We start from the raw sequence: 27,424 nt of genomic DNA on the forward strand, positions 1-27,424 counted from the left end.
ACTTGAATCGATTGAATTCAGAATACACTGCAGTATTTGATCATCCACCATTTCTAATTATTTTTTATCCTTGCTTAGATACAGAGAACAGATCTACACACAGCAAGCCATCCTACCTCGCATGCTATTCTGGGTTAAAGCTCAAAAAGAGCAACGAGCCCAAACCAAAAAAACAAATCAATGATTTAACTAATTTTTGGATTTTGAATTTGTATTTTAGAGATGAAAAAGTTTATTGTTAACCCTCCCCAAAAATTTTAAAAAATGAAGAAAGACACTTCTTAAATTCTTGCTTTCTTAAATAATGAAAATACATATTCAACCACATTTTAACATAACATGTTGTCAACAATGTGTTGTATACGCTGTTTGCTAAAAAAAACTGATACATCATGGATTGATTAGAAATGAATCTTATTCATAATAGTTCAATAAAAAAGTACTGATCAATTTATAATCCAAAATCCAGGCTGCATCAGAAATTAAGACCAAATACAGTTTATGCGCAACCTTTCCTTGATAGGGTTGATATTTTGAAAGTCACTCCACCTCCAACAAAACCTGCATCGACATCAGAGACCACATGAAAGGGAAATTTTACTTTGATAGGTGAAACAAGAGAACCAACCCTTTTTAAGGGGAGAGATACCAACAGGCTACAGTTCCAAAACTGAACTTACCATTGCATAGTGCTGAATCAATCCATTTCTGAAATATCAGCGAACAAGAAGCGTACTTTGCACATAACCAGCAGTAAAATTAAATAGTTCGCATATGTTTTGCCTATAAACATCACATCTAAAACGCATTTCTACAACTAGGCGCTCCTTTCAAAATTAGCAGTAGCTGGAAAATACAAAGGTTGCTTCTGCTATTAAAATAAAATTCAAATAAATATACCCTCGTACAAAATGTACCATCTACACTACCTATACACATACATTTCAAGATTTCCGATGCTGCCTGGGCTGAAAAATACAAATGCAGATTATGCACTATGTAATCTTTAAAACCCCTTACGAAGCTCTCGCTGCACTCAGACAGCAGTCACTTGGTGCACTCAGACAGCAGCCGAGACTTCGGTTGTCATTGATTTTTCGCTTTTCTTGGGTGGTTCTTGAGCTTTCTGCTCTTGAGCTTTCTGTAGAACTAACTTATTTGGAACCAAAACTATGTTCATGTTCCTCTCACGGAAGTTTTTGCTCTCCTCTGTAGCTACCTGCAAATCATCCCAGCAATCAGGAAGTAAGAAACAAGCCACGTACTCCAGTCAAAAAGAGTGAAAACAGAATTAGATGCATCTAACATATATTGGTTCTTCAAGTGAAAAAATAAATAAAAAAATAAAGGAAATCTTGGATGGTATTGATGCATAAATCTAATACAAACTCGTGCGAAGTGTAACAGATATATGCCAACCAAAGTTTGTTTTTTCTTCTTCCTTGAAGTTTGTGCTTCCAATACTATTGCAGTTTTATAGTCAAACTTCATTTCAGATCCTCTGTTACAAGTTACTATGCCATTCCTCGAAGAGCACAAGAAAATGAAACAGTTTTTCTTACCCCAGAAAAATATTCAGCTGACAGAAGTGAAAACACCTCTGTTGACCAACCTATATCAATATGCATCTCAAACCAAGAATGTTCACAGGATGTGTCCATTTAATACAACCCAAGCAGGTGAACTAATTGATGCAACAATGTGAGCAGTTCAACATCACAGTACATTGAAAAAGGTTAGGGGATGAACCTGACAAATTTTCCCTCGCATTTCGATAAGTCATTTTTTTTCACCAAAATAATTTTAAAAAACAAAATTCAACAATTTACAAAGTGATTTTCCATGATAATTTATAATGGAACAACTATATTCTATAATGGCTCCATTTAAAATTTGGCATTTTCTGAGAGATAAAACAGAAAACAAATGGAACAGTTCAATCACTATGATAACAAACATGCCCCAATACACAATGCATCCCAAATGATATATTTGTCAATATACAATCCAGATTGATATTTGTAACTAACTTGTCCTGATGAAATTCAGAGGTGATAAGCAAAAATTGTTTTACTAAATTAGTTGTTCTGAGAAAACTAATTGCCAGAATAGGTGCTTCTGAAACTTGAAAACTAGTCTTGTTTGGGAAAAGTTAGCATGAAATAAAAACCTGATTTTTGTTGGCAACATATGAATGGGCCCCAACCAAAAAAGAAGACCTGACTTCTGTTAACAGTAGATGCTAGTGCGGCTCAATTAAATAAAATAAAATTTGGATGTTGAAAATCCAAAATTTGGTTCTCTGGCCTGACACCACACCTGTCTGCCAAAAGCAGCCATCATTTTCAAAAAAATAAAATAAAAAGCAAAGGATGAAGCTGAATTTGGAAGTTGAACTACTTTAGCTTTGACTTCCTACCAACTTTAGCTTTGACTTCCTACCTATTCTTACCCACCGTTTGATTGGTAGAATCAGGCCTGGAATGGAATCAACCTACATTTGGTTTGCAGAATTAAGGGTAGAATTGTATTCCGACCAGAATACGATTCCTGTGAATGGGAGAATCATGATTCCAATTTACATGGGCGGGAATTGATCTTCATTCCATGAAATCAAACTCATTTTATAATAAAAAAATATATATTCTAAAAAGCATTCGTGCTATAGGGGATGCCGAGGCTACACATAACTTTGTGTCCAGATGAAGCACAGAAACTCAACTTGAAGCTAGATAAGGACTCAAGATGCATGAAAGTAGTTAACTCTGCAACCCTACCTCCATTAAGAGTAACCAAGCACGTGAATGTGCAACTTGAACAGTGTTTAGGACATGCAAACTTCACACTTGTTCCGATAGATGATTTCCAAATGATACTTCGGAATAAAATTCTTAAGGAAGAGGAAGGTGGCACGATACCATTTGTTGATACCCTTTACTAGATGGATGATCACCCTTGCATAGTCAAGTTGTGGCACAAAAAGGATATAACGAGAAGGTCCTCCCTGCCATGCAACTCAAGAAAGGATTAAGGAGGGGTAAACCAACTTGTCTTGCCTCGTTGGTGGTGGATGAATATGTAGAACAAGAGTCGGTCCATACTACCATCCAAGATGTGTTGGATTATTATAAAGTTGTAATGTCATATAATCTAGCACACGATTTGCCTCTATGACGAGGTGTGGGGCATGAGATCGGAGTTGTTACTGAGGGTGAAGTCTCTTGCTACAAGACCATATTGAATGGCGCTCTAGAGTTGGCAAAATTACATAAGCAACTCGATGAGTTATTATAAGTAGGTTCTATACATCCTTCCAAAGCAGCATTTGGAGCACTGATGTTGTGTTAAGGAAACATGATGAGAGCATGCAAATGTGTATAGACTACCGCGCGTTCAAGAAAGAGACTATGCATAATAAGTATCCCATTCCAATAATCGCTAATTTGTTTGATTAGCTAAGTCATGTCAAGTATGTCACCAAACTTGATTAGCAATCATGTTACTATCGAGTAAGGATAGCAAAAGGTAATGAACCGAAGACTACTTGCATGATGAGGTACGCAACATATGAATTCTTAAGGATGCCCAATGGGCTAATGAATGTGCTAGCAACTTAGTGCACATTGATGAATCAAGTGTTTCATGACTACCTCAACAAGTTTGTCATGGTATATTGGATGACATTGTTATCTATAGTTCAACTCTGGAGAAATACGGAAAGCATCTAGGGAAGGTGTTTGATGGGCTAAAGGACAAAAGGTTTTATGTGAAGAAAGAGAAGTTCTCTCTTGCTCCAAAGAGTATAAAATTCCTTGGCCATATGGTTGAACAAGGTTGTATCTAGATGGATATGGGGAAGTTCAGAGTTGCTCAATATTGGAAAATCTGAATGACAATCAAAGAGCTCCATTCCTTTCTTGTATCCACAAACTACTATTGCAAGTTCATTGGGGGTATTTGAAGAGGATTGCCCCATTAATTGCATTGTTGAAGGGGGGTCATGGAACTAGACACAAGAATGCCAAAGAGCCTTTGACACCTTGAAAGAAGCCATGATAAAGGATCCAATACTTGCTCTTTAGGACATGACGCCCTCTAAAGTACAAATAGATGCATCCATAGTTGTTAAATCGAGATGAATTGAAATTCCAAATTTGGGAATCAAGAATCGAATTGATAGCATGGTTTGATAAAATTTTCCGAAATCAATTCTAAATGACATGCTTATGTTGATATACAAACAAGAAGGGAAATAGTATAATAAATTTAAATTTTGAAAATATAAAAAAAAAAAATCATATTTCATGTGTATTGTTTCCCTAAACAAATGAAAAACAAGGGAATGAGTTGAGAAATACTAACAAAAAAATGAACTGTATGCTGTTTAAGGTAAGGAATAAAGAAAAAACAATAAAAAATTGAACTTTTGATGTTTATGAACAATCAAAAGATATATATATATATATATATTTCAGGCATATTCTTCCTAAAATTAAAAAGAAAACAAATATTTAATTTTATAAATGATAATAATTGAACAAACTACTTAAAAAAACCAACTTTTGAATCTTAACAACACAATGAAAAAAGAGTACCACCATAGCCTATGATTGTTATGCTCCTTCTTAATGGTAAAAAACTATACTCCTCCAAGAGTGAAGAACAGTTTTGCGAAGGCAACATAAGATCTAAAGTTCCATTTCGCCTCTTTTTTAGCACGAAATTGACGTAAACAAGGAATGGAAGGTAGTTGTGTAAAACTAAAAGCAATAAAAAAAAATGTTGTTTTGGGAGTTTTAAACTAGTCTATCACAATATAATAGGTCTAGAATCGTGTGAATCAATGAATTCAGATCAATGAATTAGATTCATGAAGTGAACTGAGATTCGACAATGATTCAGCTGTTTATAGAATCACTAGTAAGATTCGAATCAATTTTGTGTGGAATTATACAATTCATATGAATCAAATCGCTAATCATAAGATTCTAACAACTACGGGTGCATCAAACTATGCCTTCAATTAAGTTTTATTGCATGATGGGCATCCTGTTGCATACGACAGTCATAAGCTTGGCAAGATTAAGCAGAAGTACACAACTCAAGAAAGGATATGTTATTAATGATTCATTAGTGGAGAGCTCTAAGTTTGTGGTGAAGAAGGATAACTAGGTTTTCAACCATTTCTTTATACAACCTAAAGCATCCCCTCGCATGTTGGTAAGAATTCCCACCTGATGGCAAGCTACCATGACAATGCAAGGGCACATTAAAGAAAACATTTCAAAGATCCAATTGCCCAAACCCTCATAAAGTTGGTGGAAGCTAGTGGAAAATAGCAAAGCGCTAATTTTGATTAGAAGATTGTCTATCTTGACACATGGAAGCTTTGTGCCTTGAGCTAGTGACCTTAGAAACACATTGTTGCAAGAGCATCAGGACATCACATAGTGTCACGGTCCGCCTTTTTCACACCGTTGTGAAGGGCCGTGCGGCGCTAGCTAAAGCACTCTTGCTTAACTAGCCAGCCTTTTGTTTACCAACATTCATCCACGGAACACTTTCATTAACATTCAATCAGATAGCAGCGGAAATTATAATCAATTCATGAAAGCCGTGGCAACCAAGCAGTAAATATTGAAGCAAACGTAATTCATTAACAAATCCTCCGTTGACATGTTGTACTTAGCGAGGGAGGCAAGTAGGCTAAGCACGTTGACAATTGCTAGTGAGTTTTACAATGATTGATGAACACTCACCCTCCCCTAAAGAGCTTTCTAGGCCATTCTCACTCTAGCACTAGGAAACATCAAAGTGACCGAGGAGTCATACTGCCTTATTTGGCTTACAATGAAAGAAATACTAGAAAATAACCCTACACTAGTATTTACATGATGGAAACCCATCCCAAACACACGAGATAAGCGGTCATAGGCAAGCATAATGCCCTGAACAAGCTTAGCCCGTGACATTCTCCCCCACTTATGCGGTCGACGTCCTCGTAGACTTTTGGCGGTAGGTACACTTCAAATTTGTCCACGAACAATTGAATATCTTCCGCAGAAATCCAGCTGATTTCTTTGTCATCAAGGCGCTTCCACTTCACTAGGAACTTCTGCCGCTTCTTCCTTGAGGATATGAACTTTCTGCCTGCAAGGATCTCTTCAACATCATGTCTGTCAGGTTGCACTGTCTTCAACTCTGCGCTGTTTGACTGACTTCTGCTCAGGTCACTGGTGTTGGCGTTGAATGGCTTGAGGCAATTGACGTGAAATTGCGGTTTTCTCTGTTGATCTGCCCACTTCTTCATCTGCTCAAAAGCTTTCTCCAGATAGGCTTGGGCAAACTCTACATTCTGTCCTCCTTCACTGGTGAAGATGTATGCCTTAGGACTCTTTCGTCTGTACGGCTCGCCCACTGTGTGAGGTAACAGCGGCAGCTGGTCTATAACAAGCTCAAAAGGGCTCTTTTTGGTTGTTGAGCGCCTTTGGGCGTTGCCACAGAAAGGAGCCACATCAAGTAGTTGCACGCCATTCTTCTGGTTGTCATTGACACAATGGCGCAAGTACTCATCTAGTAGCTCTTTGAATCCCTTCATCTGTTCGTCTGTCTGTCGATGATAACTCGAAGAGATGTCAAGATGTGACCTGAATATCCTGAAAAACCCTGTTAAGAAGTTGTCAGTGAACATTAAATCTTGGTCACAAATAATAACTTGGGGAAAACCCCAAAGTTTCACAATGGTCACAAGGAACAATTGTGTCGTCCCCTCTGCCGAACAGTACTTTGGTGCGGCCATGAAAGTACCATACTTCTTCCGCTCCCCCTTGTCTTGTTGGCAAGTGAGACAAGTTTTGGTATAATTAACCACATCATCCCGCGTGTGCGGCCAATAATACCTTCCCAGTAGTCCTGTCATTGGAGTCATTCTCCGCGAATACCCCTTAACGAACTTCCTGCAGTAACCAGTAAGGCCAAGAAAGGAACGCAACTCCTTCACTGTCGTGGGGATCTTCCGTTCTTGAATCCTCCTTACCTTCTCCATACCCCTCCGGATACGACCTTGTTCAACGACTTGACCAAGGAATTTGTTGCTCCACCGAGCGAAAGAGAAATTCTCCTTCTTTACATTCAGACTGTTTCCCTTCAGCCTGTCGAACACCTTCCGTAGATGCTCTTCATGTTTCCTCTGAAACGACACCGATGCTCCCAACGGTGTTTTGGAAGGGCGAACGCATCCCGCTTCCACTTCATCAAGCTGTTTCCCCAACTCTACTATCTCTCTAGGCGCAATCCAACATGGCCTTTTAGTAGGTGATTTCACTCCTGATAACAACTCGATCTCTTGCTCCACAGTCCGTCGTGAAGGCAAATTTTGAGGCAGCTTATCCAGCAACACCTCCTTATCCTCATCCAACACCGCTTGGATGGTCGTAGGCTCCAGCTCTTGGCCTACTTCTTTGTCTACCACCACTGTGGCTAGACGTGTCTGCTCACCCTAACCCAATCCTTCATTGAGTTGTATGGCTGAAAGGGACTTCCCTTCGTCTCCTTTCGTTGCAACGACTTGCACCATGCACGAGTGATCTCCCATCAGACACAGGGAACCAGCCGAAGGCATCAGCACTGCCCTCGTCCCCATTAGGAACTCCGTTCCTAGAATGACTGGATAGTCATCCAATGGAACTGCTGTGAAATTCGCATGACCTTCCCACTGTCCAAGCTTTATAGCCACTTGCTTGGCTACTCCCAGAGTAGGCTGGGCTACAGAGTTAACTGCTTTCACGCGTCCTGTATCCTTCTCTAAGGATAAGTTGAGTCTTCCTGCTTCCAACTGCGAAACAAAATTATGAGTAGCTCCCGTATCCACCATAGCGCGAGTACTCTTCCCATTTATCCTCAAGTCCACAAACATTAACCCTTTTGCTCGTGTAACTTTCGGTAGTTTGGCCTGCTTTTCCAATGCGTTCACCAACCGCACTGAACCCACCCTCGGGGCTTCATCCTCTTCCCCATCGTCTTCCACTGCCTGTTCTACAATGGAAGCCTGTAAGGCATTAAGTGATGCTTTGTGAGGGCACTCAAAAACTCTATGAGGACCTCGACACAAGAAACACTCAATTTTACTCTTCCCCTTTCCATTGGGTGTGTTGAACCCTCGAGACGACGAAGCTTCTTGTGAGGTTGATGAATTAGGGTCGGCTCCCCCACTCTTGGGTTTGCCATTCTTGAAAGACTTTCCACCGTTTCCCTCTCCGCCAAACCGTTTGGACGAAGTGGTCTCATCACCAGCGTAGTCTGTCAAGCGTTCTGCAGCCGCTTGTGCAGTTGACAAGTCTTGAACCCTTTGTCTATGAAGTTCAGTTCTTGCCCACGGTTTCATCCCCTCTAGAAAATAGAACAACTTGTCCTTCTCCGACATATCCCGAATATCCAACATTAAAGCAGAAAATTGTTTCACATAGTCACTGATTGAACCCGTATGCTTGAGATCTCTCAGTTTTCTCCTTGCATTATACTCAACATTTTCAGGAAAGAATTGGGCCTTGAGCTCTCTCCTCAAGTCTGCCCAACTATCAATCACACAGTTTCCATTTTCAATTTCTCTGTACTTGGTACGCCACCACAGTTTGGCATCACCAACCAAGTACATGGTCGCAGTATCCACCTTTGCCTGTTCTGAGGCCATCCTCACAACGCGAAAGTACTGCTCCACATCAAACAAGAAGTTCTCTAACTCCTTGGCATCTCGGGCACCCCCATACGTCCTGGGTTCTGGCACCTTGGTCTTGCTAACTCCCGGAGTGTTGGAGTTCCCCATAGCAAGAACCATCACATTTACCTTTGCATCCAGATCTGCCATCCGGGCTTGCAAAGTTTCCACAGTGTGGCGAAAGTCCTCTGACATGTCGCCTATCAAACCTGCTTGATGTTTTTGTGATCCCCTCACTTCATCAACAAGTTCTCTCATCTGGGCCACCTCCGCGGCCATAGTGTTGGTTGACTCTTCAACCTGTGCTTCCAGCACGCTGATCCTCTCAGCATTGTTTGGTGCCATGGTCACTTACCAAAGCTTTCCAAACCCAACAACGAAGGCAATCGAATTCACGTAGCAACTCAACCTTGGGCTCTCACCAAGTGTCACCGACTTGGGCTCTGATACCAAATGTCACGGTCCGCCTTTTTCACACCGTTGTGAAGGGCCGTGCGGCGCTAGCTAAAGCACTCTTGCTTAACTAGCCAGCCTTTTGTTTACCAACATTCATCCACGGAACACTTTCATTAACATTCAATCAGATAGCAGCGGAAATTATAATCAATTCATGAAAGCCGTGGCAACCAAGCAGTAAATATTGAAGCAAACGTAATTCATTAACAAATCCTCCGTTGACATGTTGTACTTAGCGAGGGAGGCAAGTAGGCTAAGCACGTTGACAATTGCTAGTGAGTTTTACAATGATTGATGAACACTCACCCTCCCCTAAAGAGCTTTCTAGGCCATTCTCACTCTAGCACTAGGAAACATCAAAGTGACCGAGGAGTCATACTGCCTTATTTGGCTTACAATGAAAGAAATACTAGAAAATAACCCTACACTAGTATTTACATGATGGAAACCCATCCCAAACACACGAGATAAGCGGTCATAGGCAAGCATAATGCCCTGAACAAGCTTAGCCCGTGACACATAGGCAGGTCACCCAGGATGCCATTGGGCTTCGACATTGTTGAATTAAAGGTACTACTAGCCACACATGCGGTATGGGGTGATTGATGCCAGCACGATGAGATTGAGCGAAAGAAAACTGCAAAGTTGTTTGAGCCTCTTCAAGTACCAATTAAATCGTGGGAGAGTGTCTCACTTGACTTCATCTTTTCAACACAGTCAAATAGAAGAACTGGGCGTAACTACTCAAAGCAGATAAATTCAGTTTCAACGCCTAAAAGGGATCAACAATTAATAAGAATCCTTTTAATCTTATATAACACCATTGTTACTCTTAGATTACCATGTTAGCTCACCACTTTACCTAAAAGATTAAGCTATTAGGTTATGGACCAACAACATGCACAAGCTTCAACACTCCCCCGCACATGCAGCCCAACAGCATAGGTAGAGATATACACACATGATATATTACATCCATTACAGGAATATAATAATTTTTTAAACACCACATAATAAAAGCAGGCAATGAGACTAGAACCCAAGACCTCCTAGTAACCAGCTTTGAACCATGTTAGATTACTACTTCCCCTAAAAGCTTAAGTTGTTAAGTTGTCAGTCAACGTGTCAATGGAACAGCAAACAGCAAAAGATTTCTTTCCTTATTTCAGCCCACAATTTTTTCCTTATTTCTTCATTCATTATTTTTTACAGTTAACATATATTTAGTTTACATGTATAGGGCTTGACATATTATAGTTTACATGTATAGGGCTAAAATCATGCTAGAACTTATTTACTTTTCATGTATAGCATTCTTGTAAAGTCTATATATAATATATAAAACTCAAGGTCAAACCATTCGGCCATTCACACAATACTTTGACATGGTATCCAAGCCTGCTGACTGCTAATTTTTTTTCCCCTCGAATTTTGTTTTTTTGTCTTCTTGGTTTAGAAGGTGTCTCGCTTTTTGTGCCTGTTGTGGGTCTATTCTCTTCTGGAATTTTTTGTTTCTCTGTTTTTTCAGTATTTCTATGGATGAGTGGCTGTCGGAACAGCTTTCTGTTGCTGTTCCAGTGCTTCTCTGTCCTCGTGATTCTCAACACAGCAGGTTTCTTGGTTTGCAATTTATTTTTAGTGCAGGCAGGTTGATCGGAACAGCTTTCTGTTGCTGTTTCTGGTGCTTCTCTGTCCTTGTGATTCTTGGCACAGCAGGTTTCTTGGTTCAAAATTTATTTTTTAGTGTAGGAAGGTTATCTTGGTTCTTTCTGTTGCTGTTTTCGGTGCTTCTCTGTCTTTGTGATTCTCGTCACAGCAGGTTTCTTGGTTCAAGATTTATTTTTTAGTGCAGGTCAGTTGATCTTGGTTTCTTTGTACCTGCGGTGATTTATTTTTGGGCTTCTTGATTTTCTGGTAGTATTTTTCTTTCGGCAGCGTCTATTTTTTTTTTTTTGTGCTTCTCTGTTTTTTTTTTTTTTTTTTTTTGGGGGCTTCTCAATTTTCTCCTTTATTTAGCATGGACTCCACACCTGTGTGCCAAGTTTACGGGCAACAATTATTCTACATGAGCTTTCAATTTGAACTTTTCCTAAAGGGAAAAGATCTTTGGTGTCATATTGATGGCACGGATTGTGCACCTAATCCTGATAAATCCAAGGATTCGGTGGCTTGTCCTTCATGGGTTGTGCTTGATGCTCAGATTATGTCTTGGCATCTTGGTTCGGTTGAGCCACATACTGTCCCCAACTTGCGATCTTATTGCACTGCTCAATCCATGTGGGCTTATTTAAAAACAATTAAAAAAAGTATATCATCAAGATAACGGTACCCATCATTTTCAGTAAGAGCAAGTGATTGCCATGTTTCAACATGACAATCGTTCCATCCAAAACTATTATTTGGCGTTTCTGACTCTTTGGAACGAATATTTTGATCTGGTTACCGCAGATGTTCCTGTTGCTTCTCTTCCCATTATTCAACGTCTTCACGAGACTAGTCGTCGTGATTAGTTTCTTATGAAACTCCACCCCGAGTATGACTCAGTTTGCTCTTCTCTGCTGAATCGCTCTCCTATTCCTTCTCTTGATGTTTGTTTTAGTGAGTTACTTCGTGAAGAACAATGGCTTCGTAATCAAGTTACTCTGGCACAATCTCATGGTAGTTCAAGGTCCGTCCCCATGGCTTATGCTGCTCAACGATGAGAACTACCTACGCATTCTAGCACCTTGCAGTGTTTTTACTGCAAAGAATTTGGGCATATCGCTACTAATTGTTCCAAAAAATACTGCTTTTATTGCAAGAAGGGTCACATTATCAAAGACTGTCGTATCCGCCCGCAAAATCGTCAAGCCCACGCATTAAAAACTTTTGTCATTGTAACCCCCCCTCCCCCCCACAATGACTTTTGAGGCCCCTGGCTCTTCAAGTGACTCCTCTATTCCTGCACCTCCTATAGCGAATTACTACACACCCAAAATGGTGTGGTGCAACAGATGCTAATTTCGGCATTATCAGCAATGGGGCTCTAAGGTAACAATTCTACTAAACTCTTGTATGTGGATTCGGGTGCCTCTAATCACATGACGAATAATCCCACTACTCTGTCATGTTCGGCCCTACGCTGGTCAATCTGCTATTCAGATTACCAATGGCAGTTCTTTGTCAATAGCTGTTGTCGGAGATGCCTCTTCTAAGTTCACTGATGTGTTTCTTGCTCCTCAACTTTCCACGAATTTTATTTCTGTTGGTCAATTAGTTGATAACAATTGTGCTATTAATTTTTCTAGTGATGGTTGTGTTGTGCAAGACCCGGAAATGGGGGAGCCGATCGCGAAGGGACCTAAAGTGGGGCGCTTGTTTCCATTACTTTTTCCTATTCCAGCACTTTCTCTAGTTTCTTCTATTAAGTCTTTTTCTTGTAATAATGTTTCAGATCTTAGTATGGTGTGGCATCGTCGCATCTCTTAAGTGTGCTTCTTGCAATTTGGTAAAAGCAAAACTCTTCACTGCCCTTTGCATGCTAGTAGAGCTTCTCAGTGCTTTGATCTAAACCATAGTGATGTTTGGGGACCTTCCCCGGTTTGTTCACATGGAAAATTTAAATACTTGACTTTCATTGATGATCATAGCAGATTTACTTGGGTCAACTTTCTTCACTCTAAATCTGAGGTTTTTCGTACTTTCACTGCGATTTTAGCGTATGTTGACAATCAATTTTCTGCTTCTATTAAGACATTACGAACAGATTCCGGTGGTGAATATTTGCCTACTGAGTTTTAGGCATTTTTGGCTTCTAAAGGTATTATTCATCAACGTTCATGTCCCGCTACTCCCCAACAGAATGGAGTAGCCCAACGCAAAAATTGTCATCACCTAGATGTGGTACATACTCTCTTGCTGGAATCCTCTATTCCATCCTTGTTCTAGGTTGAGGCTTTGAAAACTGTTACTTGATTAATCGTTTACCTTCTCAAGTCCTACTCATGGAGTCTCCCTATTTCCACTTATTTGCTAAGCAACCTAGTTACGATAACCTCCGTACCTTTGGTTGTGTATGTTTTGTTCATTTACCTCCTCATGAGTGACATAAATTATCTGCTCAATATGTTCAATGTGCATTCCTGGGATATAATGTGTGTCAAAAGGGATTTGTTAGCTATGATCCTATATTATATTGTACACGCATTTCTAGGAATGTTATTTTCTTTGAAAATCTACATTTCTTTCTTGTGTCCTCTATACCCTCCTCTTCTACTGTGATTCTCCCGTCCTTTGAGGAGTAGTTCTCTGATCCTCATCAAATCAGTTCTCGTTTTAAACCAGGTATTGTGTACACGCGACGCTCTTGCCCACAATCTCTTCCGGTGGCTCATCTGATATCCGATCCTAACACGCTCCAGATTTAGTCAGTGGTAGCACCTCCAGAGCCTTTGGTACATCGCTTTCCTTGAGTGTCGGTACCCTTGGATAGGCATGGGTTTCCCTCTTCCAGTGTTGGCAATTCTGTTTCAGCTCTTACTGCTACATTGTCCAATTTATATATTCCCACATCTTACTCACACGATGCCAAGCATGATTGTTGGCGACAAGCTATGCAGGAAGAAATTGCTGCTCCAGAGGCCAATCACACCTGGGACATTGAGCCTTGTCCTCCCACCATTGTTCCTCTGGGTTGTAAATGGGTTTACTCAGTTAAGGTCTGATCTGATGGAAGTATGGATCGTTACAAAGCCTGCCTTATTGCACTTGGGAATAATCAAGAATATGGTGTCAATTATGAAGAGACCTTTGCTCCTGTGGCTAAGATGACTACTGTTCATACGATTCTGGCAATTTCTGTTTCAAGTGATTGGCCACTACATCAAATGGATGTCAAGAATGTTTTCCTTCACGGGAATCTTAAAGAGTGTATTTATATGAAGCCACCCCCAGGCTTGTTTCCCTCTACGACTTCATATGTGTGTAAGCATCGTCGATTTCTTTATGGTCTTAAACAAGTTCCGAGGGCCTAGTTTGTTAAATTTTGCACCACTTTATTACAACTTTCATTTAAGCAGAGCAAGTATGACACTTCATTGTTTCTTCAGAAATCAGACATGGGTATTGTTGTTCTTTTGGTTTATGTTGATGATATTGATTCAACTTTACTTGCTCAGCTTAAGACTCATCTCTTAGAGTCCTTTCATATGAAAGATCTTGGGTCTCTCACATATTTTCTTTGACTTGAGGTGAATCGTAGTCCCTCTGGTATTTCACTCAATCAACATAAGTATGCTAATGAATTGGTGGCTACAACTGGGCTTCAGGAGGGTACTTCTATTGATACTCCTATGGAATTAAATGTCAAGCTTCGCAAAGAAGAGGATGACTTACTTGCTAATCCCAGTTTATACAGAAAGTTGGTGGATAGTCTTGTCTATCTCACCATTACTTGACTAGACATTTCTTTTGTTGTACAGCAAGTCAGCCAATTTCTTCAGACTCCTCGTCATCTTCATTTGGCTGATGTCCATAGGATCATACGCTATGTTCAAGGCACTTCTGCCCGTGGTTTATTCTTCCCTACAGGCAATTCTACTCGCCTTGCTGCTTATAGCAATGCTGATTGGGCAGGTTGTGCGGTTACACGTCGTTCCATCACTAGTTTATGTCTGTTCTTAGGTGATGCATTGATCTCTTGGAAGAGTTTGACGGAATTTGAATACCGAGCGATGTCTCTTGCTTGTTTTGAAATTTTTTGGCTTCGACGTTTGCTTGCTGAGCTAGATTTGTCTAAGACCGACCCTACACCTCTACATGCGAACAATACAAGTGCTATCCAGATCACGGCCAATCATGTCTATCATAAGCGCACAAAGCACATTGCAGTCGATTGTCACTCTATCCGTGAAGCATTTGAAGCTCGTGTTATCACTCTTCCACATATATCCACTGAATTACAAGTTGTAGATATCTCTACCAAGGCTCTCACTCGTCATTGACATTGCTTCCTAAGCAGCAAATTGATGCTTGTTGATCAACCCACGATAAACAAGCATCAATTTGAGGGGGGCTGTCAACGGAACAGCAAACAACAAAAGAATTCTTTCCTTATTTCAGCCCATAATTATTTCCTTATTTCTCCATTAATTATTTTGTAAAGTTGGCATATATTTAGTTTACATGTATAGGGCTTGACAGATTATAGTTTAAATGTATAGGGCTTGAATCATGCTAGAACTTATTTACTTTCCATGTATAGCATCCTTGTAAAGTCTATATATAATATACAGAACTCAAGGCCAAACCATTCGGCCATTCACACAATACTTTGACACAACAATATATAATAGGCCTTAAAAGTAACCTCACACAATGGACGATCCGTACAAAGGAAGGTGCCCAACAGCGTACATCTTCACCCAAAAAAATGGAGACAGAACATTGCCCAAGCCTAATTGGAAGAAGCTTTCAAATGGATGAAGAAAAGCATAGAAGACGGTTGAACTCTAATGTGAATGACTTGGTACTTGGGTAGAGATAGGAAATTATTTCAAGAACAGTCCCCTCTTCAGTTCTTTTTCACTTCTTCATCTTCTTCTTTTTCACTTCTTCTTTTTCAGTTCTTCTTCTTCTTCTTCCTCCCCTTCTTCTCCTTCTTCTTCTTCTTCTTCTTCTTTCTGCTGCCTGCTGCCTGCTGCCTGCTGCTTCTTCTTATAATATTATATGTAATTAAATATGTAGTTTAATGCAAGTTTATATCTAATACATAATACTTTTTCTTGCTGAATTTAGCCACTGTTTTGTAATTTGTTTTGTACTCTTTTATTTTGATATTGAACTATGTTGAATTGTTGATGTTTTTGGCCTTGGCAATTTCATTAAATTTTCAATTTTTCTATTGAATGTTTTGGCATTATAAATTCTAATATTACTACATATTCATATGTTCATAGATCAATTACCCCAAATAGGCATTTTACAGCATTTTAATAGTTGTACGCCTCACGATCGTGAGGCACACGCCTTCACCTCGCGCCTTGCGCCTCTGACTACTATGGGTGGAGTTCCTATTACCACAGACAAGTTCAAGTGCTTTTGGCCTTGTAATTTGTTTTCTTCTGCTGCCTGCTTCCTGCTGCCTGCTGCTGCTGCTTCTTCTTATAATATTATATGTAAATAAATATGTAGTTTAATGCAAGTTTATAACTAATACATAATACTTTTTTTACTGAATTTTGCTACTGTTTTGTAATTTGTTTTGTACTCTTTTATTTTTATGTTGAACTATGTTGAATTGTTGATGCTTTTGGCCTTAGCAATTTCATTAAATTTTCAATTTTGCTATTGAATGTTTTGGCATTTTAAATTCTAATATTACTAGATATTCATATGTTCATAAATCAATTACCCCAAATAGGCATTTTACAGCATTTTAATAGTTGAGCACCTCACCTTCGTGAGGCGTGTGCCTTCGCCTCGCGCCTTGGCTTCAAATACCCTTTGCGCCTCAGCTCGCCTTGCGCCTCTAACTACTATGGGTGGAGTTCTTGTTACCACGAACAAGTTCAAGCATCGCTTGAACTTGGTTTACGTCTCCAGGTGTTAGACGAGAGGCGGCCCCAATCTACTGTCACAGGTGGAGCAATGGTTATGCTTTCATTTTTCTCCAAAGCGGTGAATATTCGCCAAGGTGGAGATTGTTGGGTTTGTGGCTCATATTTTGAGTGGAACACATGCACCGAGAAAGCATCGTGAAGCGAAGAACAAGAGAGAAGTCTGTAGGATGAGGGATAACTGTCGACTATTTCAGGCAGAATGCAAGGAATTCTTCTCAACTTCAAACCATTGATGGTTTCGTTCGGCGCAAGCCACAAATTTTGAATCGGAGGCCAATAGATTGGGAGATTTTGGAGCATTGTCCTCCGAGGAATCGCTACAGAAGTGTTTTAGATGTAATCTAAGTCTTCTGTACGCATAGGGTTAGTATTTAATCATATTTTGTAACCCTAGTTTGATAAACTTGACGTAAGCTTCATTGTGATAGTGAAAATTCAGTTGCTGCTCCCATGGACGTAGGCAAATTGCCGAACCACGTAAATCTTGTGTCTTTGATTATTGCTTTCATTGATTCTCATTGTTGAGTGATTGCTTATTTTGTATAGTTCATTATTGAGTGATTGCATTGCTTGTTCTGTGATTGTTTCGAGTTTGTGTGAGGGCTTCCGCTGCGCGCATTCGGCAACAACAATTTCCATGGGGCAAAGGCCTCTATATAAACTCTATGAAAACCTTTTCAAAATGGGTTAAAGGTCAAATGTTCTATTTGAAAAAACTAAATAAAATATATATTAAAAAAAAAAAAAGTTGCAGTAGGTGGTCAACTGGCCCTCTATAGATCAACTGGCAAATGTTGCAAGTGGCTTTTTTCACTAATTTCCAATATTTTTCTCAAAATTTGAACTTCAAAATGGGAGACACACACTCACATAAGATAAGTGGAGTAACCATTCTTAGAATGGGTACTTTAGGGTGCTATGTCTTTTAAACCTTATTCAAAGAAGGTTCAAAAGTCTACCTTCTCTATTCACAATAGTACACTCGAACCAAATCTCTTTTAAAAAGGTCTTACTTTATTTTACCATTTCAAAAACTTAAATGAGTGGCGATCCGTTTTTGTAAACAAAAAGGATAAGTAAGGGAACCAACGATTTGGTTCATCTCGCTTGATTTTCATTAGTCACCAAAATGTTGAGAACCAAAATGGGCCACCAAGCCTCGTGTTGATAGCAAGCACACGTATGCTTGCATATATACACTCATGGCATGTAACAAGGATGTATGTAAACACACATGTATGAGTGCAAAGTTTATATATATCAATGATTTGAAAGGCGTAATTAAGGCGCGCCTCTTGAGGTGATTTTGGCCTAAAACGCACCAAGGCGGAAGTGAAAAAGTGTAAGTCCACAAAGGCGTACGCCTCAAGTGAGAAGGCGTACACATTAGGCAAAAAAAAACTCACTTTTTTACGCCTCAGATGCAAGGCGTACGCTTTTTGGGATTCTTGGTTTAAAGCATATATTTAAAAAGCCAGAACCCAGAACGCACGTGAAACCCTATCCTCCCTCTCTCTCCCGCGAAGCTTCTTCTCCTCTGCTCTCTCGACGAAGCCTCTACCCTCTCTTTGAAGCCTCAACAGAAGCACTCTCTCAACGATTCCTCTCTCAGCGAAGCTTCTTCTCCCTCTCCGACGATTTGACAACTGCCTCCAACAATTCGTCCAAGCTTCGTTGAGAGAGCCTGGCTAGCTTCGTGCTGACTGCCTACATTTACTTTTCACTTTTTATCTATCCAACATATATAAAGCAAATTTTAAAAAAAAAATATCTTTTAAATGTATATATAGATATAAGAAATTGAAAGGATGTGATATTTTGTATTAAAAATTGGAATCAAAATATAAATTATTTTTTTTACAACTAAAAATTTTGAGGCATGTTGTAGAAAATAATTCTTATTTAAATTTTTAATTGTGTAAAATTATAAAATAATAATTGAATTTCCAGTTTTTTCAACATTTATATAAGAAACATAGCAAATATATGTTTTTAAGGATTTGTTTGATAAATATTTAAAAATTAAAAGAAAATTTTATAATATATATAATTTTTTTATTTATTAATTATTTTAAAAAATACAGTCCCAAAATGCTTACGCCTCAACGCCCTAAGGCTTATGCCTCGCCTCCCGGAGGGTAAAACAGCGTGCCTTACGCTTTCAACTTTTAAAACACTGATATATATAAACACACGTGTATAAAGAAATTTTCAATAGGACAATTTTCTGTGCTAATGGAAATTAACTCCACCAACCAAGTATTTTCAAAAAACATGCGAGGTGTAGTACCATTTTTAAAAAACTTAATGGGATATCAAAGGATTTTATCCTATTTTCGATAGTAATATTAATACAATTTTTTTATTTCTTTAAATAGTATTATGAATCACGCTATATATTATTATCAATAGTATAAGCATAAGGTCAAAGCTAAAGTTAGAGGTCAACCTCCAAATTCAGTTTCAACTTTCAAATAAAATTGGAGGTTCAAATCAGAGGATGAACCTAGGATTTGTGCTTATGTTGCTTCCCTTTTTTTTTTAAATTGCAGCAGGCTTTGCCTGACATAACTAGTGTCAGGAAATTGAAATTGATTTTTATTTTCTCAAAATTTTTTCTTGCAACAGTTGAAATAACATGAGGCAAGGGTGAAGGGCCCACATGCACAAAAAGTCGGCAAAAATTGAGGCCCACTTGACGTAATCCTGATTAATGCACCTTTACAAATTTGGTCAAAAAATCAAAGAGGTAGTGCTTAGAAGTTAGAAAATGAATAGAAGTGTAAAATTCGAAGAGCAAGTACAAAGAAAAGAATATGGTCCCAGATAGATTGAAATTCTTAGAAGAGGATGCTGAAGCTGATATCGATTAACAGAGTTAAAAATTTGAATCATAAAACTTGTGCAAATCTTAATCCAAGTCTTTAGGTCTACGAGCCTTTCAAGAAAAATCTCGAACCTTCTTCCCACTATGAAGTCCTATAGTGAGTACAAAGCAAGCACTAAGCAGCAGGACGAGCTGCACAACAAATATCAACCCAAAATGCAAAGGATCCCCATCACCCTGGGCTAATATAGAAACAAATACAGATCCAGATGCAGCATCAATGGCATCCAGCACTTGTCTGAAAACTGTTTTATGACTCAAAACATGCACAAGTTCACAATATTATGGTATTGAACAATTTATGATATTCCACACATAAGGATATATGCAGCGCAAAACCTAAAAAGAAAAAGCAAGTCATGCATACCTCCCCAACATCATTTTGAAAACGTTTGATAAGCTCTACAGCAATATTCCTAAACTCATTTTCACGACCCTTCAAGTTCACTATAACCTTGACCTGCATGAAATAGCCAATAATTTAGTAAATCCAAAGACACAACCGATGATATGAACGTGCAAGCCAAAAATTTATAAGCTAACATCATGAGAACTTTCGAAGCTACCTTGTGGCCATCTTTCAAAAATTTCTTTGCAGCCTTTAGACGGACAGAATAATCATGTGAATCAATGTTGTAACTGTCCAAACAAAAGAACTCATTAAATAAAACATAAATTCCCCTGATGAGCAAAACATTATTAGCATTCTACATCTTTTGGGGTAAAAAAATGCAACACTCAATGCACAGAGCTCCAATGCCACATCAGGGTCTAGGCAGGGCATGATATATGATTCTGTGCAGCCTTACCTCCACATTTTGGAGGTATTTCCTTTGAAAATAAGAAAGTTTTCAAGAATAAGCATTCGATTAAACTGCACAATACATGCACATGTAGAAACTAATTTGAACAACTTGGGACTTAACCTTTTGCAAGTACAGAAGTAACTAACAGCAACTTGGAACCATGGTTCGAAATCGCGGTCGTGGGTAACGTTGCGTAACGGTCGCGGGTGTCGCGGGAAGCGGGAGACGCAGGTGTTACAAAACGGGAAGCGGGCATAATGGTTGTGAATTTTTTTCACACATGCATAACCATGCCAAAATCGAAAAAAAAGCATGAAATCCATTAATACATGATTTTTAATGAATTTTAAAGGTCTTCATTCAACCTACAAATGTTTTTAATAGGCATTATGATTTTTATATTAATTTTAGTGCGCTGTTTACAAAAAAAAAAACATATTTTTTAACAATTTACATTACTTTAAAATTTACAATTTAACAAAATAAATATGAAATTGTAAATCTTACAATTTAATTATTTAAATGGTAATAGACTTGAACTTGAGTCACTTAAGAGTTGAGACTTGACTAGTTGTGTACAAATTAGAATTTATTATAAATTGTAGATCTAATATTAAATTATTAATTGTCAAGGACCTCAAGGTATTAAAAAAAATAAATATGTAGAATATTAGTTAATAATTTTTTACTAAATCTATACTCTAAGTTTCTAAATTCTAAGTTCTAGGTTCTAACTCTCTAAGAGTCTAAGTAATTCTATAAATTTTATATTTTAAAAATTTTATACTATTTTTTTTATTTTAATTAAAAAATTCTACTTATACAATCATTAATAATTCACAATTGTTAACTTGTATTCTAATTAAATAATAAATAAACTAAATTTATATACTAATTATATTTATAAACTGAAATTTTAAAACAAAATTTACGACTTATATACTAATTAGTAATTAAATAAACTGAAATTTATAATTTATATAAACTATAAATTGAAATTATAAAACAAACTAAATTTAAAACTGAAATTTACAATTTATATACTAATTAAATGAACTGAAATTTACAATTTATATACTAATTAAATAAACTGAAATTTAAAACAAATTGAAATTTACAATTTATATAAAGCAATAAAGCATAAATTGAAATAATAAAACAGAATAAATTATTAAGCAATAAAACATAAATTGAAACAATAAAACAACAAACATACTACATACCCACTGGCCACCACCCACTTCCCAGTTACCACTTACCCACTCCTGACTCCCACTCCCACGGAAGCTGCGACCCTACGACTGCGAGAGAGCTGCTGGCTTGCTGCAGCTGCAACCTGCAAGCCTCCAAATTTTGGAGGAATCAAAGGCTTGCTGATTTTTGGGTTCTTGGACGAAGGAGACGAATGACGGACTGAGGGAGACGAAGCTGTACGAAGCGGATTTTGGGGGTTTTAGGGATTTCGAAGCTTCAAATCAGTAGATCGAAGCTGTACGTATGAAGGAGGCGAAGAATCGAAGAGTGATCAAGTGAAGAGGGAACTGAACTCAGCTTGCGGACAACAGATGTAAGGGTTTGAAGGCTCGAAGCTGCGTAACGGACGTTACGTTCCGTAACGTTAGTGTAACGGCCGTTACGGGCCGTTACGTTTCCGTAACGGCCGTTACCCATGTGAATTTTTGGCTCGCCGCTAATACGGCCTGAAACAGTTTCAGAGACCTATTTTCCGTTACGTAACGGCCGTTAATACCATGCTTGGAACTCCATCTTTTACAAATATAAAAGTAACTAACAATGTCCCTATTATTAAGAAGAAAAAAAAGCCAATCAAGAAAGTGTCCTTTGTTGTCTCCCCCCCCCCCCCCCCCTCTTTTTTCATCGCCATTTCCTGGGGTTGCTTGAACAGGCTTTTGAAAACTACCACAACAAAGACAGCACCTTTAAGAGATATGTATGGGAAGAATGACCAACATGGAAAATTTCAAACCTTGAGAAAGTGTGGTGTTTTACAAATACAATATCAGTGTTTAATTGCCTGTTCCCAACATCCAACTGATGCATATCCACAAATTGCAACAGACCAAAATTTGAACAGAAATATACAAGAATATAAATAAATAATAAATGATAAAATATTAAGAGATATGCCTGGTATAGATATAGTTAGTGTCATATATTTTATTGATAAGGGAACAACCAGGAAATAAAAAATAAGAACATATTTGGGCTGAAAGCAGAATGATAAATTAAAACATCAAGACAAAGTACTTACCCCATTTTAAGCTCCTTCAAATCCATGCGATTGGCTAGAATTCAAGAGCAGAGTTCTGTCAGTATTTTTTCCCATAACTGAAATTTTTACTCATAAACCAAAGAAAGCCAGCAAGTTCTAAACAGAAAAAAAGGGTTCACCCACACCTTTTTTCTGCTGTCCTTTTTTCTTCTTTTGCTGTTCATATCTATATTTGCTGTAAGAAAAGTAAGATAAAATGTTCATATATATCAAGTTTGAAGAGTTTCCAAAGCCAATAGGGGGGAAAAGGAATAAGGCATAAAAAAATAAAAAATTTAGAGAGTTGATTCCAAAAGAATTACTTTACATGACTTGAACACCCCTCTTAGTCCAAAGACTAAGAAAATTTCATCTAAAATATGACAATGCTATTTCTTCAATACTTTGTTCAATTTGTGTGCTCATGTAGAAACTTTCAATGTGTCAATTAAGATATCTGAAATCACAGCAGACAGGCACTAAAAAGAATGATCTGGTGCAAATTAGAACTGTAACACGGGATATGGGAAAGGCAGGGATTGAAAAAGAAGAAAGGTCACTGCCATCAGAGCATAAATATGACTTAACAGGAGCCTATAAGTGGAGAAGATGGACTTCATTAACTTGGATATAAAAAATATGAAAGTAGAAGATAAAAATGGCATGAAGTTAATAGTAAATGTAAAATTCAAGCACCATGCATTTTCTTCTCAAGACTACACCCACAGTAAAATGTTAGTAGGTTTGCCCTTCGACTGAAGATGATATAAATTAGGGAAGGCAGTAACAACAAAGATGCTATGGAATCTCAGAATATTAGTCTACTAAGATATTTTCTTTTATTTGTTTAAATGAGTGAGTCCCCCTAGATTTTTATTTTTTCCTTTCACAACCCTGGAACTCTTGACTTGGAATCAGGGATGCTCCAAGTTGCCAATAATTGCCCAAAAATACACAATGGAGGGCCACTAACGGAGACCTTTAGGAACTTATATTGCAGCTGTAGATTTAGAAATTAGGTTTTAGTTTGGAAATTTTGGTTATTTTAGATTACACAGCTATGTGTAGTTTTTGGTTAAGAGTGCAGCCGCACACTTTGAATTGAACTCCCCTCTCTTCCTGTCACTCCCTCTTCCATTCCTTCATCTTCTTTCATATTATCCTATCCTCCCTTCTTGTATTATCTCTTCTTTCCCCCCATTTCTCTCTCTGACAATATAAGAATCATCCTAAATTCAAACCACAACCACAGAAATTTATTGCTGCATCAGTCACAAACCAGAGCCACTTCAAATTCTTGTCCATTGCATACTGTTCATCATCTGCATATTTTCCAGAAGATTGCAATCACTGCCCATGGTCTTCAAACATCACTTTGTGTTTTCACAACACCTCCACCACCAAGAGAAACAGAGTTCCCTCCAAAAGGCTCCTTCCTAAATTTTCATTGCTGTCTGATCACGTGTGTGATCCCATGAGCCATCTGAAAATTTTTAGACAGCCACCCATTTATTTTTCCACTTTGGCTGGAGTTAATTTGACACACCACCACCATCAATAGGCTCACTGTGCCCCAATCTGTCTGCATCCAGAAGACCATTGCCGGAAGCTCTCACACCATCAATGCAAGTGTGTTTTTTCAACCTTTTGATGCTTCCAGTATAGTAAAAAGTTAATTCCAAACATGAGAAATTGGAAATTTTCCATGATATTTTGACCTATACTGTAGGATCTTGAACTGCCAGTGCATATTTCAGAGCTTTGGAGGATGAATTAACCCTGCCAGCATTCATATTGAGACTCAACTGCGATATTTTGAGATTTACTGGGCAGTTGGTGAATTTATGCGAGAGATATTTAGAATTAGTGTTGAAAATTTGAAGGAACTAGAAGTGGGAACCAGCATTTGTAATACTTGGTAGGACGTGAATTTGGGAAATGTTACATGGGTTTCAATGCCTGCCTTGAGGATAATCACCTGTTCCAACAGTAATTTTCCTAGAGAAAATTTTTAGATTATATGTTTTATCTTGACCTTTATTTTGATTGTGATGGAGTATCAGAAGTAAAAAGGAGTTGATTTGCGTCTTGTAAGCTTGTGAGCTTAGTGGCTGAGTTGTGGGATGGAAATGGAATTTGTAGAATATATGCTTTATCTTGATCTTTATTTTGAATGCAATTGAATATAAGAAATAAAAAGGACTTGATTTGCATCTTGTAAGCTTGTGGGCTAAGCAGCTGGGTAGAGGGATGGAAAACATTACTACAACAGAGAGCGAAGCAAAACTCAAACTTACTTTTGGTCAAGAATCAAAATTTTGCTAATATCATAGATTATGATAAGATCTTTCTCCATCTCAGGAGAAACAGTTCTTATTTTGAGCAACACGAGCTTGACATTTCACAACAGCCAATCAAAGATTAACAAAAAATATTGCCCTTTTAGCTAAGTGGTTATGGCTTTTCCCCTTATAAGATCACTCTCATTCACATAGTCTGATTAGAAGCAAATACGGGATGGGTGAGAATGGGTGGGATACCAATGGTAGTTTGAGATGTTCACCGGAGAGCCCTTGGAGATATTTTTCAAATTTATCCCTTGTTTACACCTCACATTAAATTTGTAGTGGAGAGGGGTTCTCAGATATGATTTTGGAAAGATCTGTGGTTGGGGAATGATATTCTAGCCACATCTTTCCCATTTCTATTTCGTTTGAGCTCAGGGCAAGATAGTATGATTTCTTTCTTTGTGGTTGATTTGGGTAGCCCTTCGGTTTCTTGGAATTTTCATTTCAAAAGACCTCTTCATGATTGAGAACTATTGGAACTATCATCCTTGTTATGGTTATTGGACAAGTGTCATCTTTCTTCAGATAGGGATACTTGTTCTTGGGTTTTGGATCATTCAAGGGTATATTCTTATAAATCATTTTTTGAGTTTTTGAGCAATTCTAAATTTTGTTTTCCCCTATATTCATCTATTTGGAAGGCAAAAGCTCCCCCAATAATTAAGGCTTTCAAATGGCTGATTTTGCTTAATAAAATCAACACTAATAACCTATTGCAGGTCAAGAGACATTTGAAGGCCTTATCTCCAGAAGTATGCGTGTTATGCTATGTGAATTCTGAGATGGTATTTTTACACTGACAATGCTTGGAGAATTTGGAATTATTTATTAGGTGATGGGAGAATCTTGGGTCTATTTGGCATCGGTGGAGACATTGTTGTCTATTTCTTTTCAGGGGCTTAGTAGATGGAAGGAGAGGACAACACTGCAGAAATATGGCATTTTTGCAGTGTTGTGGGGATTATGGTTGGATCATAACGCACATATTTTTTCAGGGAAAAAATTGAATTGGCAGCTGGATTGGGAGAAGATTTATTACCTGATCTCTTTATGGTGTGTTGGGTTCGGTTGCTTTAAGGGAGTTAGTTTTTGGGATATTCAGTGAGATTGGAGGAATCTTTTGTTCTGATTTTTATGCATATTTCCAGTTTTGTTTTATCAGTTTGTTTTTCCTGGATTTTTCAAGAATTTTGATAAGAGAAGTCATTTTATCCTTTTTGTAAATTCTCCTCTTATCAATGAAATCTCTTCTTTTTTTATTATAAAAAAATAATTAATAAAAATATAATTTAAAACAAAATGAACAAAAAATATAGTTGTTATGGACTACATATGATCACATTTAAGAGGAAATTGCCAGTGAACCCGAAATTATTATTGTCATGGATTATCACTGTGTAAATGAAGATTTTATTGACTCGGGATAATAGATCACACAATCCTAGAAAAGCAAGCAAATATAGTGGAACACAACGCTGTTCATGGCCTACAAGAGACCAAGAGCATGCAGCAAAGTTCAATGTATAAGTTAGGAAATCAATTCAAAATAAAAAAATTTTGGACAATCTTATGTTGAGTCTGCAACACATTGGCCTCATGCCTTGATTCATCTTCCAAACTGCGACAATCTCTACTTATCAACTTCACTAGGATTGCAAATCTTGATGAGAATTTCAGTAATCAATTTCTGATACATGCATGTAATATGAAATTGAAGTTGCATGTTGAAGGGTTCATGGATACATTATCCCATTTATGTTGCACCATAAATGGGATTCCGATGGAGAATTGCCATTGGAGAACAACATTAGGCACTTATATTGTAGTTGTAGACTTAGAAATTTGGATTTTATTTTGGTTTTGAAATTTGGGTTATTTTAGAAATTTTAGCTTATTTAGGATTTTTTTTTTTTTTGAGAATTTTAGTTCATTAGGTTGCTTTATAATTATTTGTTTTACTTTTAAGTGAGGTGTATAATGCTATCCTAATGTGTATTATGTGGGTAAAATCCAGATGTAAACTTTGAACCAAACTTCCCTCTCATAGTCTCCCTACCTCCTTTTCGTTCCTTCTTCATCTTCCTTGTTCTCCTCTCTTCTTTTCTCCTTTTATTATCACTTCTTCCCCCCTACTACTCTCTCTAATCTCCTCTATTTCTTCTTTCTCCCTTCATTCTCTTGGCTGTCCTACATCAATATGTTGCACAAAATATAAAAAATGGGAATTCACATACACACTGTTAAACAATCATCTGTACTCATTCTTTGAGAATATGCTCAAAAAACAGTGGCAGGACAAAAATTTCTGTACTTCAAACTAGTAGAAGGGCAAAACTAAACATGT

At 37.9% G+C, this 27,424-nt stretch overlaps 1 protein-coding gene across 1 annotated transcript in view; it reads right to left on the reverse strand.

The window, feature by feature from the left end:
• Window positions 1–736: 736 nt before the first annotated feature.
• LOC131157450 (translation initiation factor IF3-4, chloroplastic) overlaps window positions 737–27,424 on the reverse strand; it is a 54,328-nt gene continuing 27,640 nt past the window's right edge. The window contains exons 5-9 of the mRNA XM_058111623.1: window positions 22,879–22,928; window positions 22,733–22,766; window positions 20,221–20,293; window positions 20,022–20,114; window positions 737–1,219 (exon numbers count right to left, since the gene is read on the reverse strand). Coding sequence (XP_057967606.1) covers window positions 1,061–1,219; window positions 20,022–20,114; window positions 20,221–20,293; window positions 22,733–22,766; window positions 22,879–22,928 — 409 coding nt within the window. The 3' untranslated portion in view covers window positions 737–1,060. The remainder of the gene's footprint in view (window positions 1,220–20,021; window positions 20,115–20,220; window positions 20,294–22,732; window positions 22,767–22,878; window positions 22,929–27,424) is intronic.

The sequence above is a fragment of the Malania oleifera genome, chromosome 6 (assembly GCF_029873635.1).
Source record: "Malania oleifera isolate guangnan ecotype guangnan chromosome 6, ASM2987363v1, whole genome shotgun sequence".
Lineage (NCBI taxonomy): Eukaryota > Viridiplantae > Streptophyta > Magnoliopsida > Santalales > Ximeniaceae > Malania > Malania oleifera.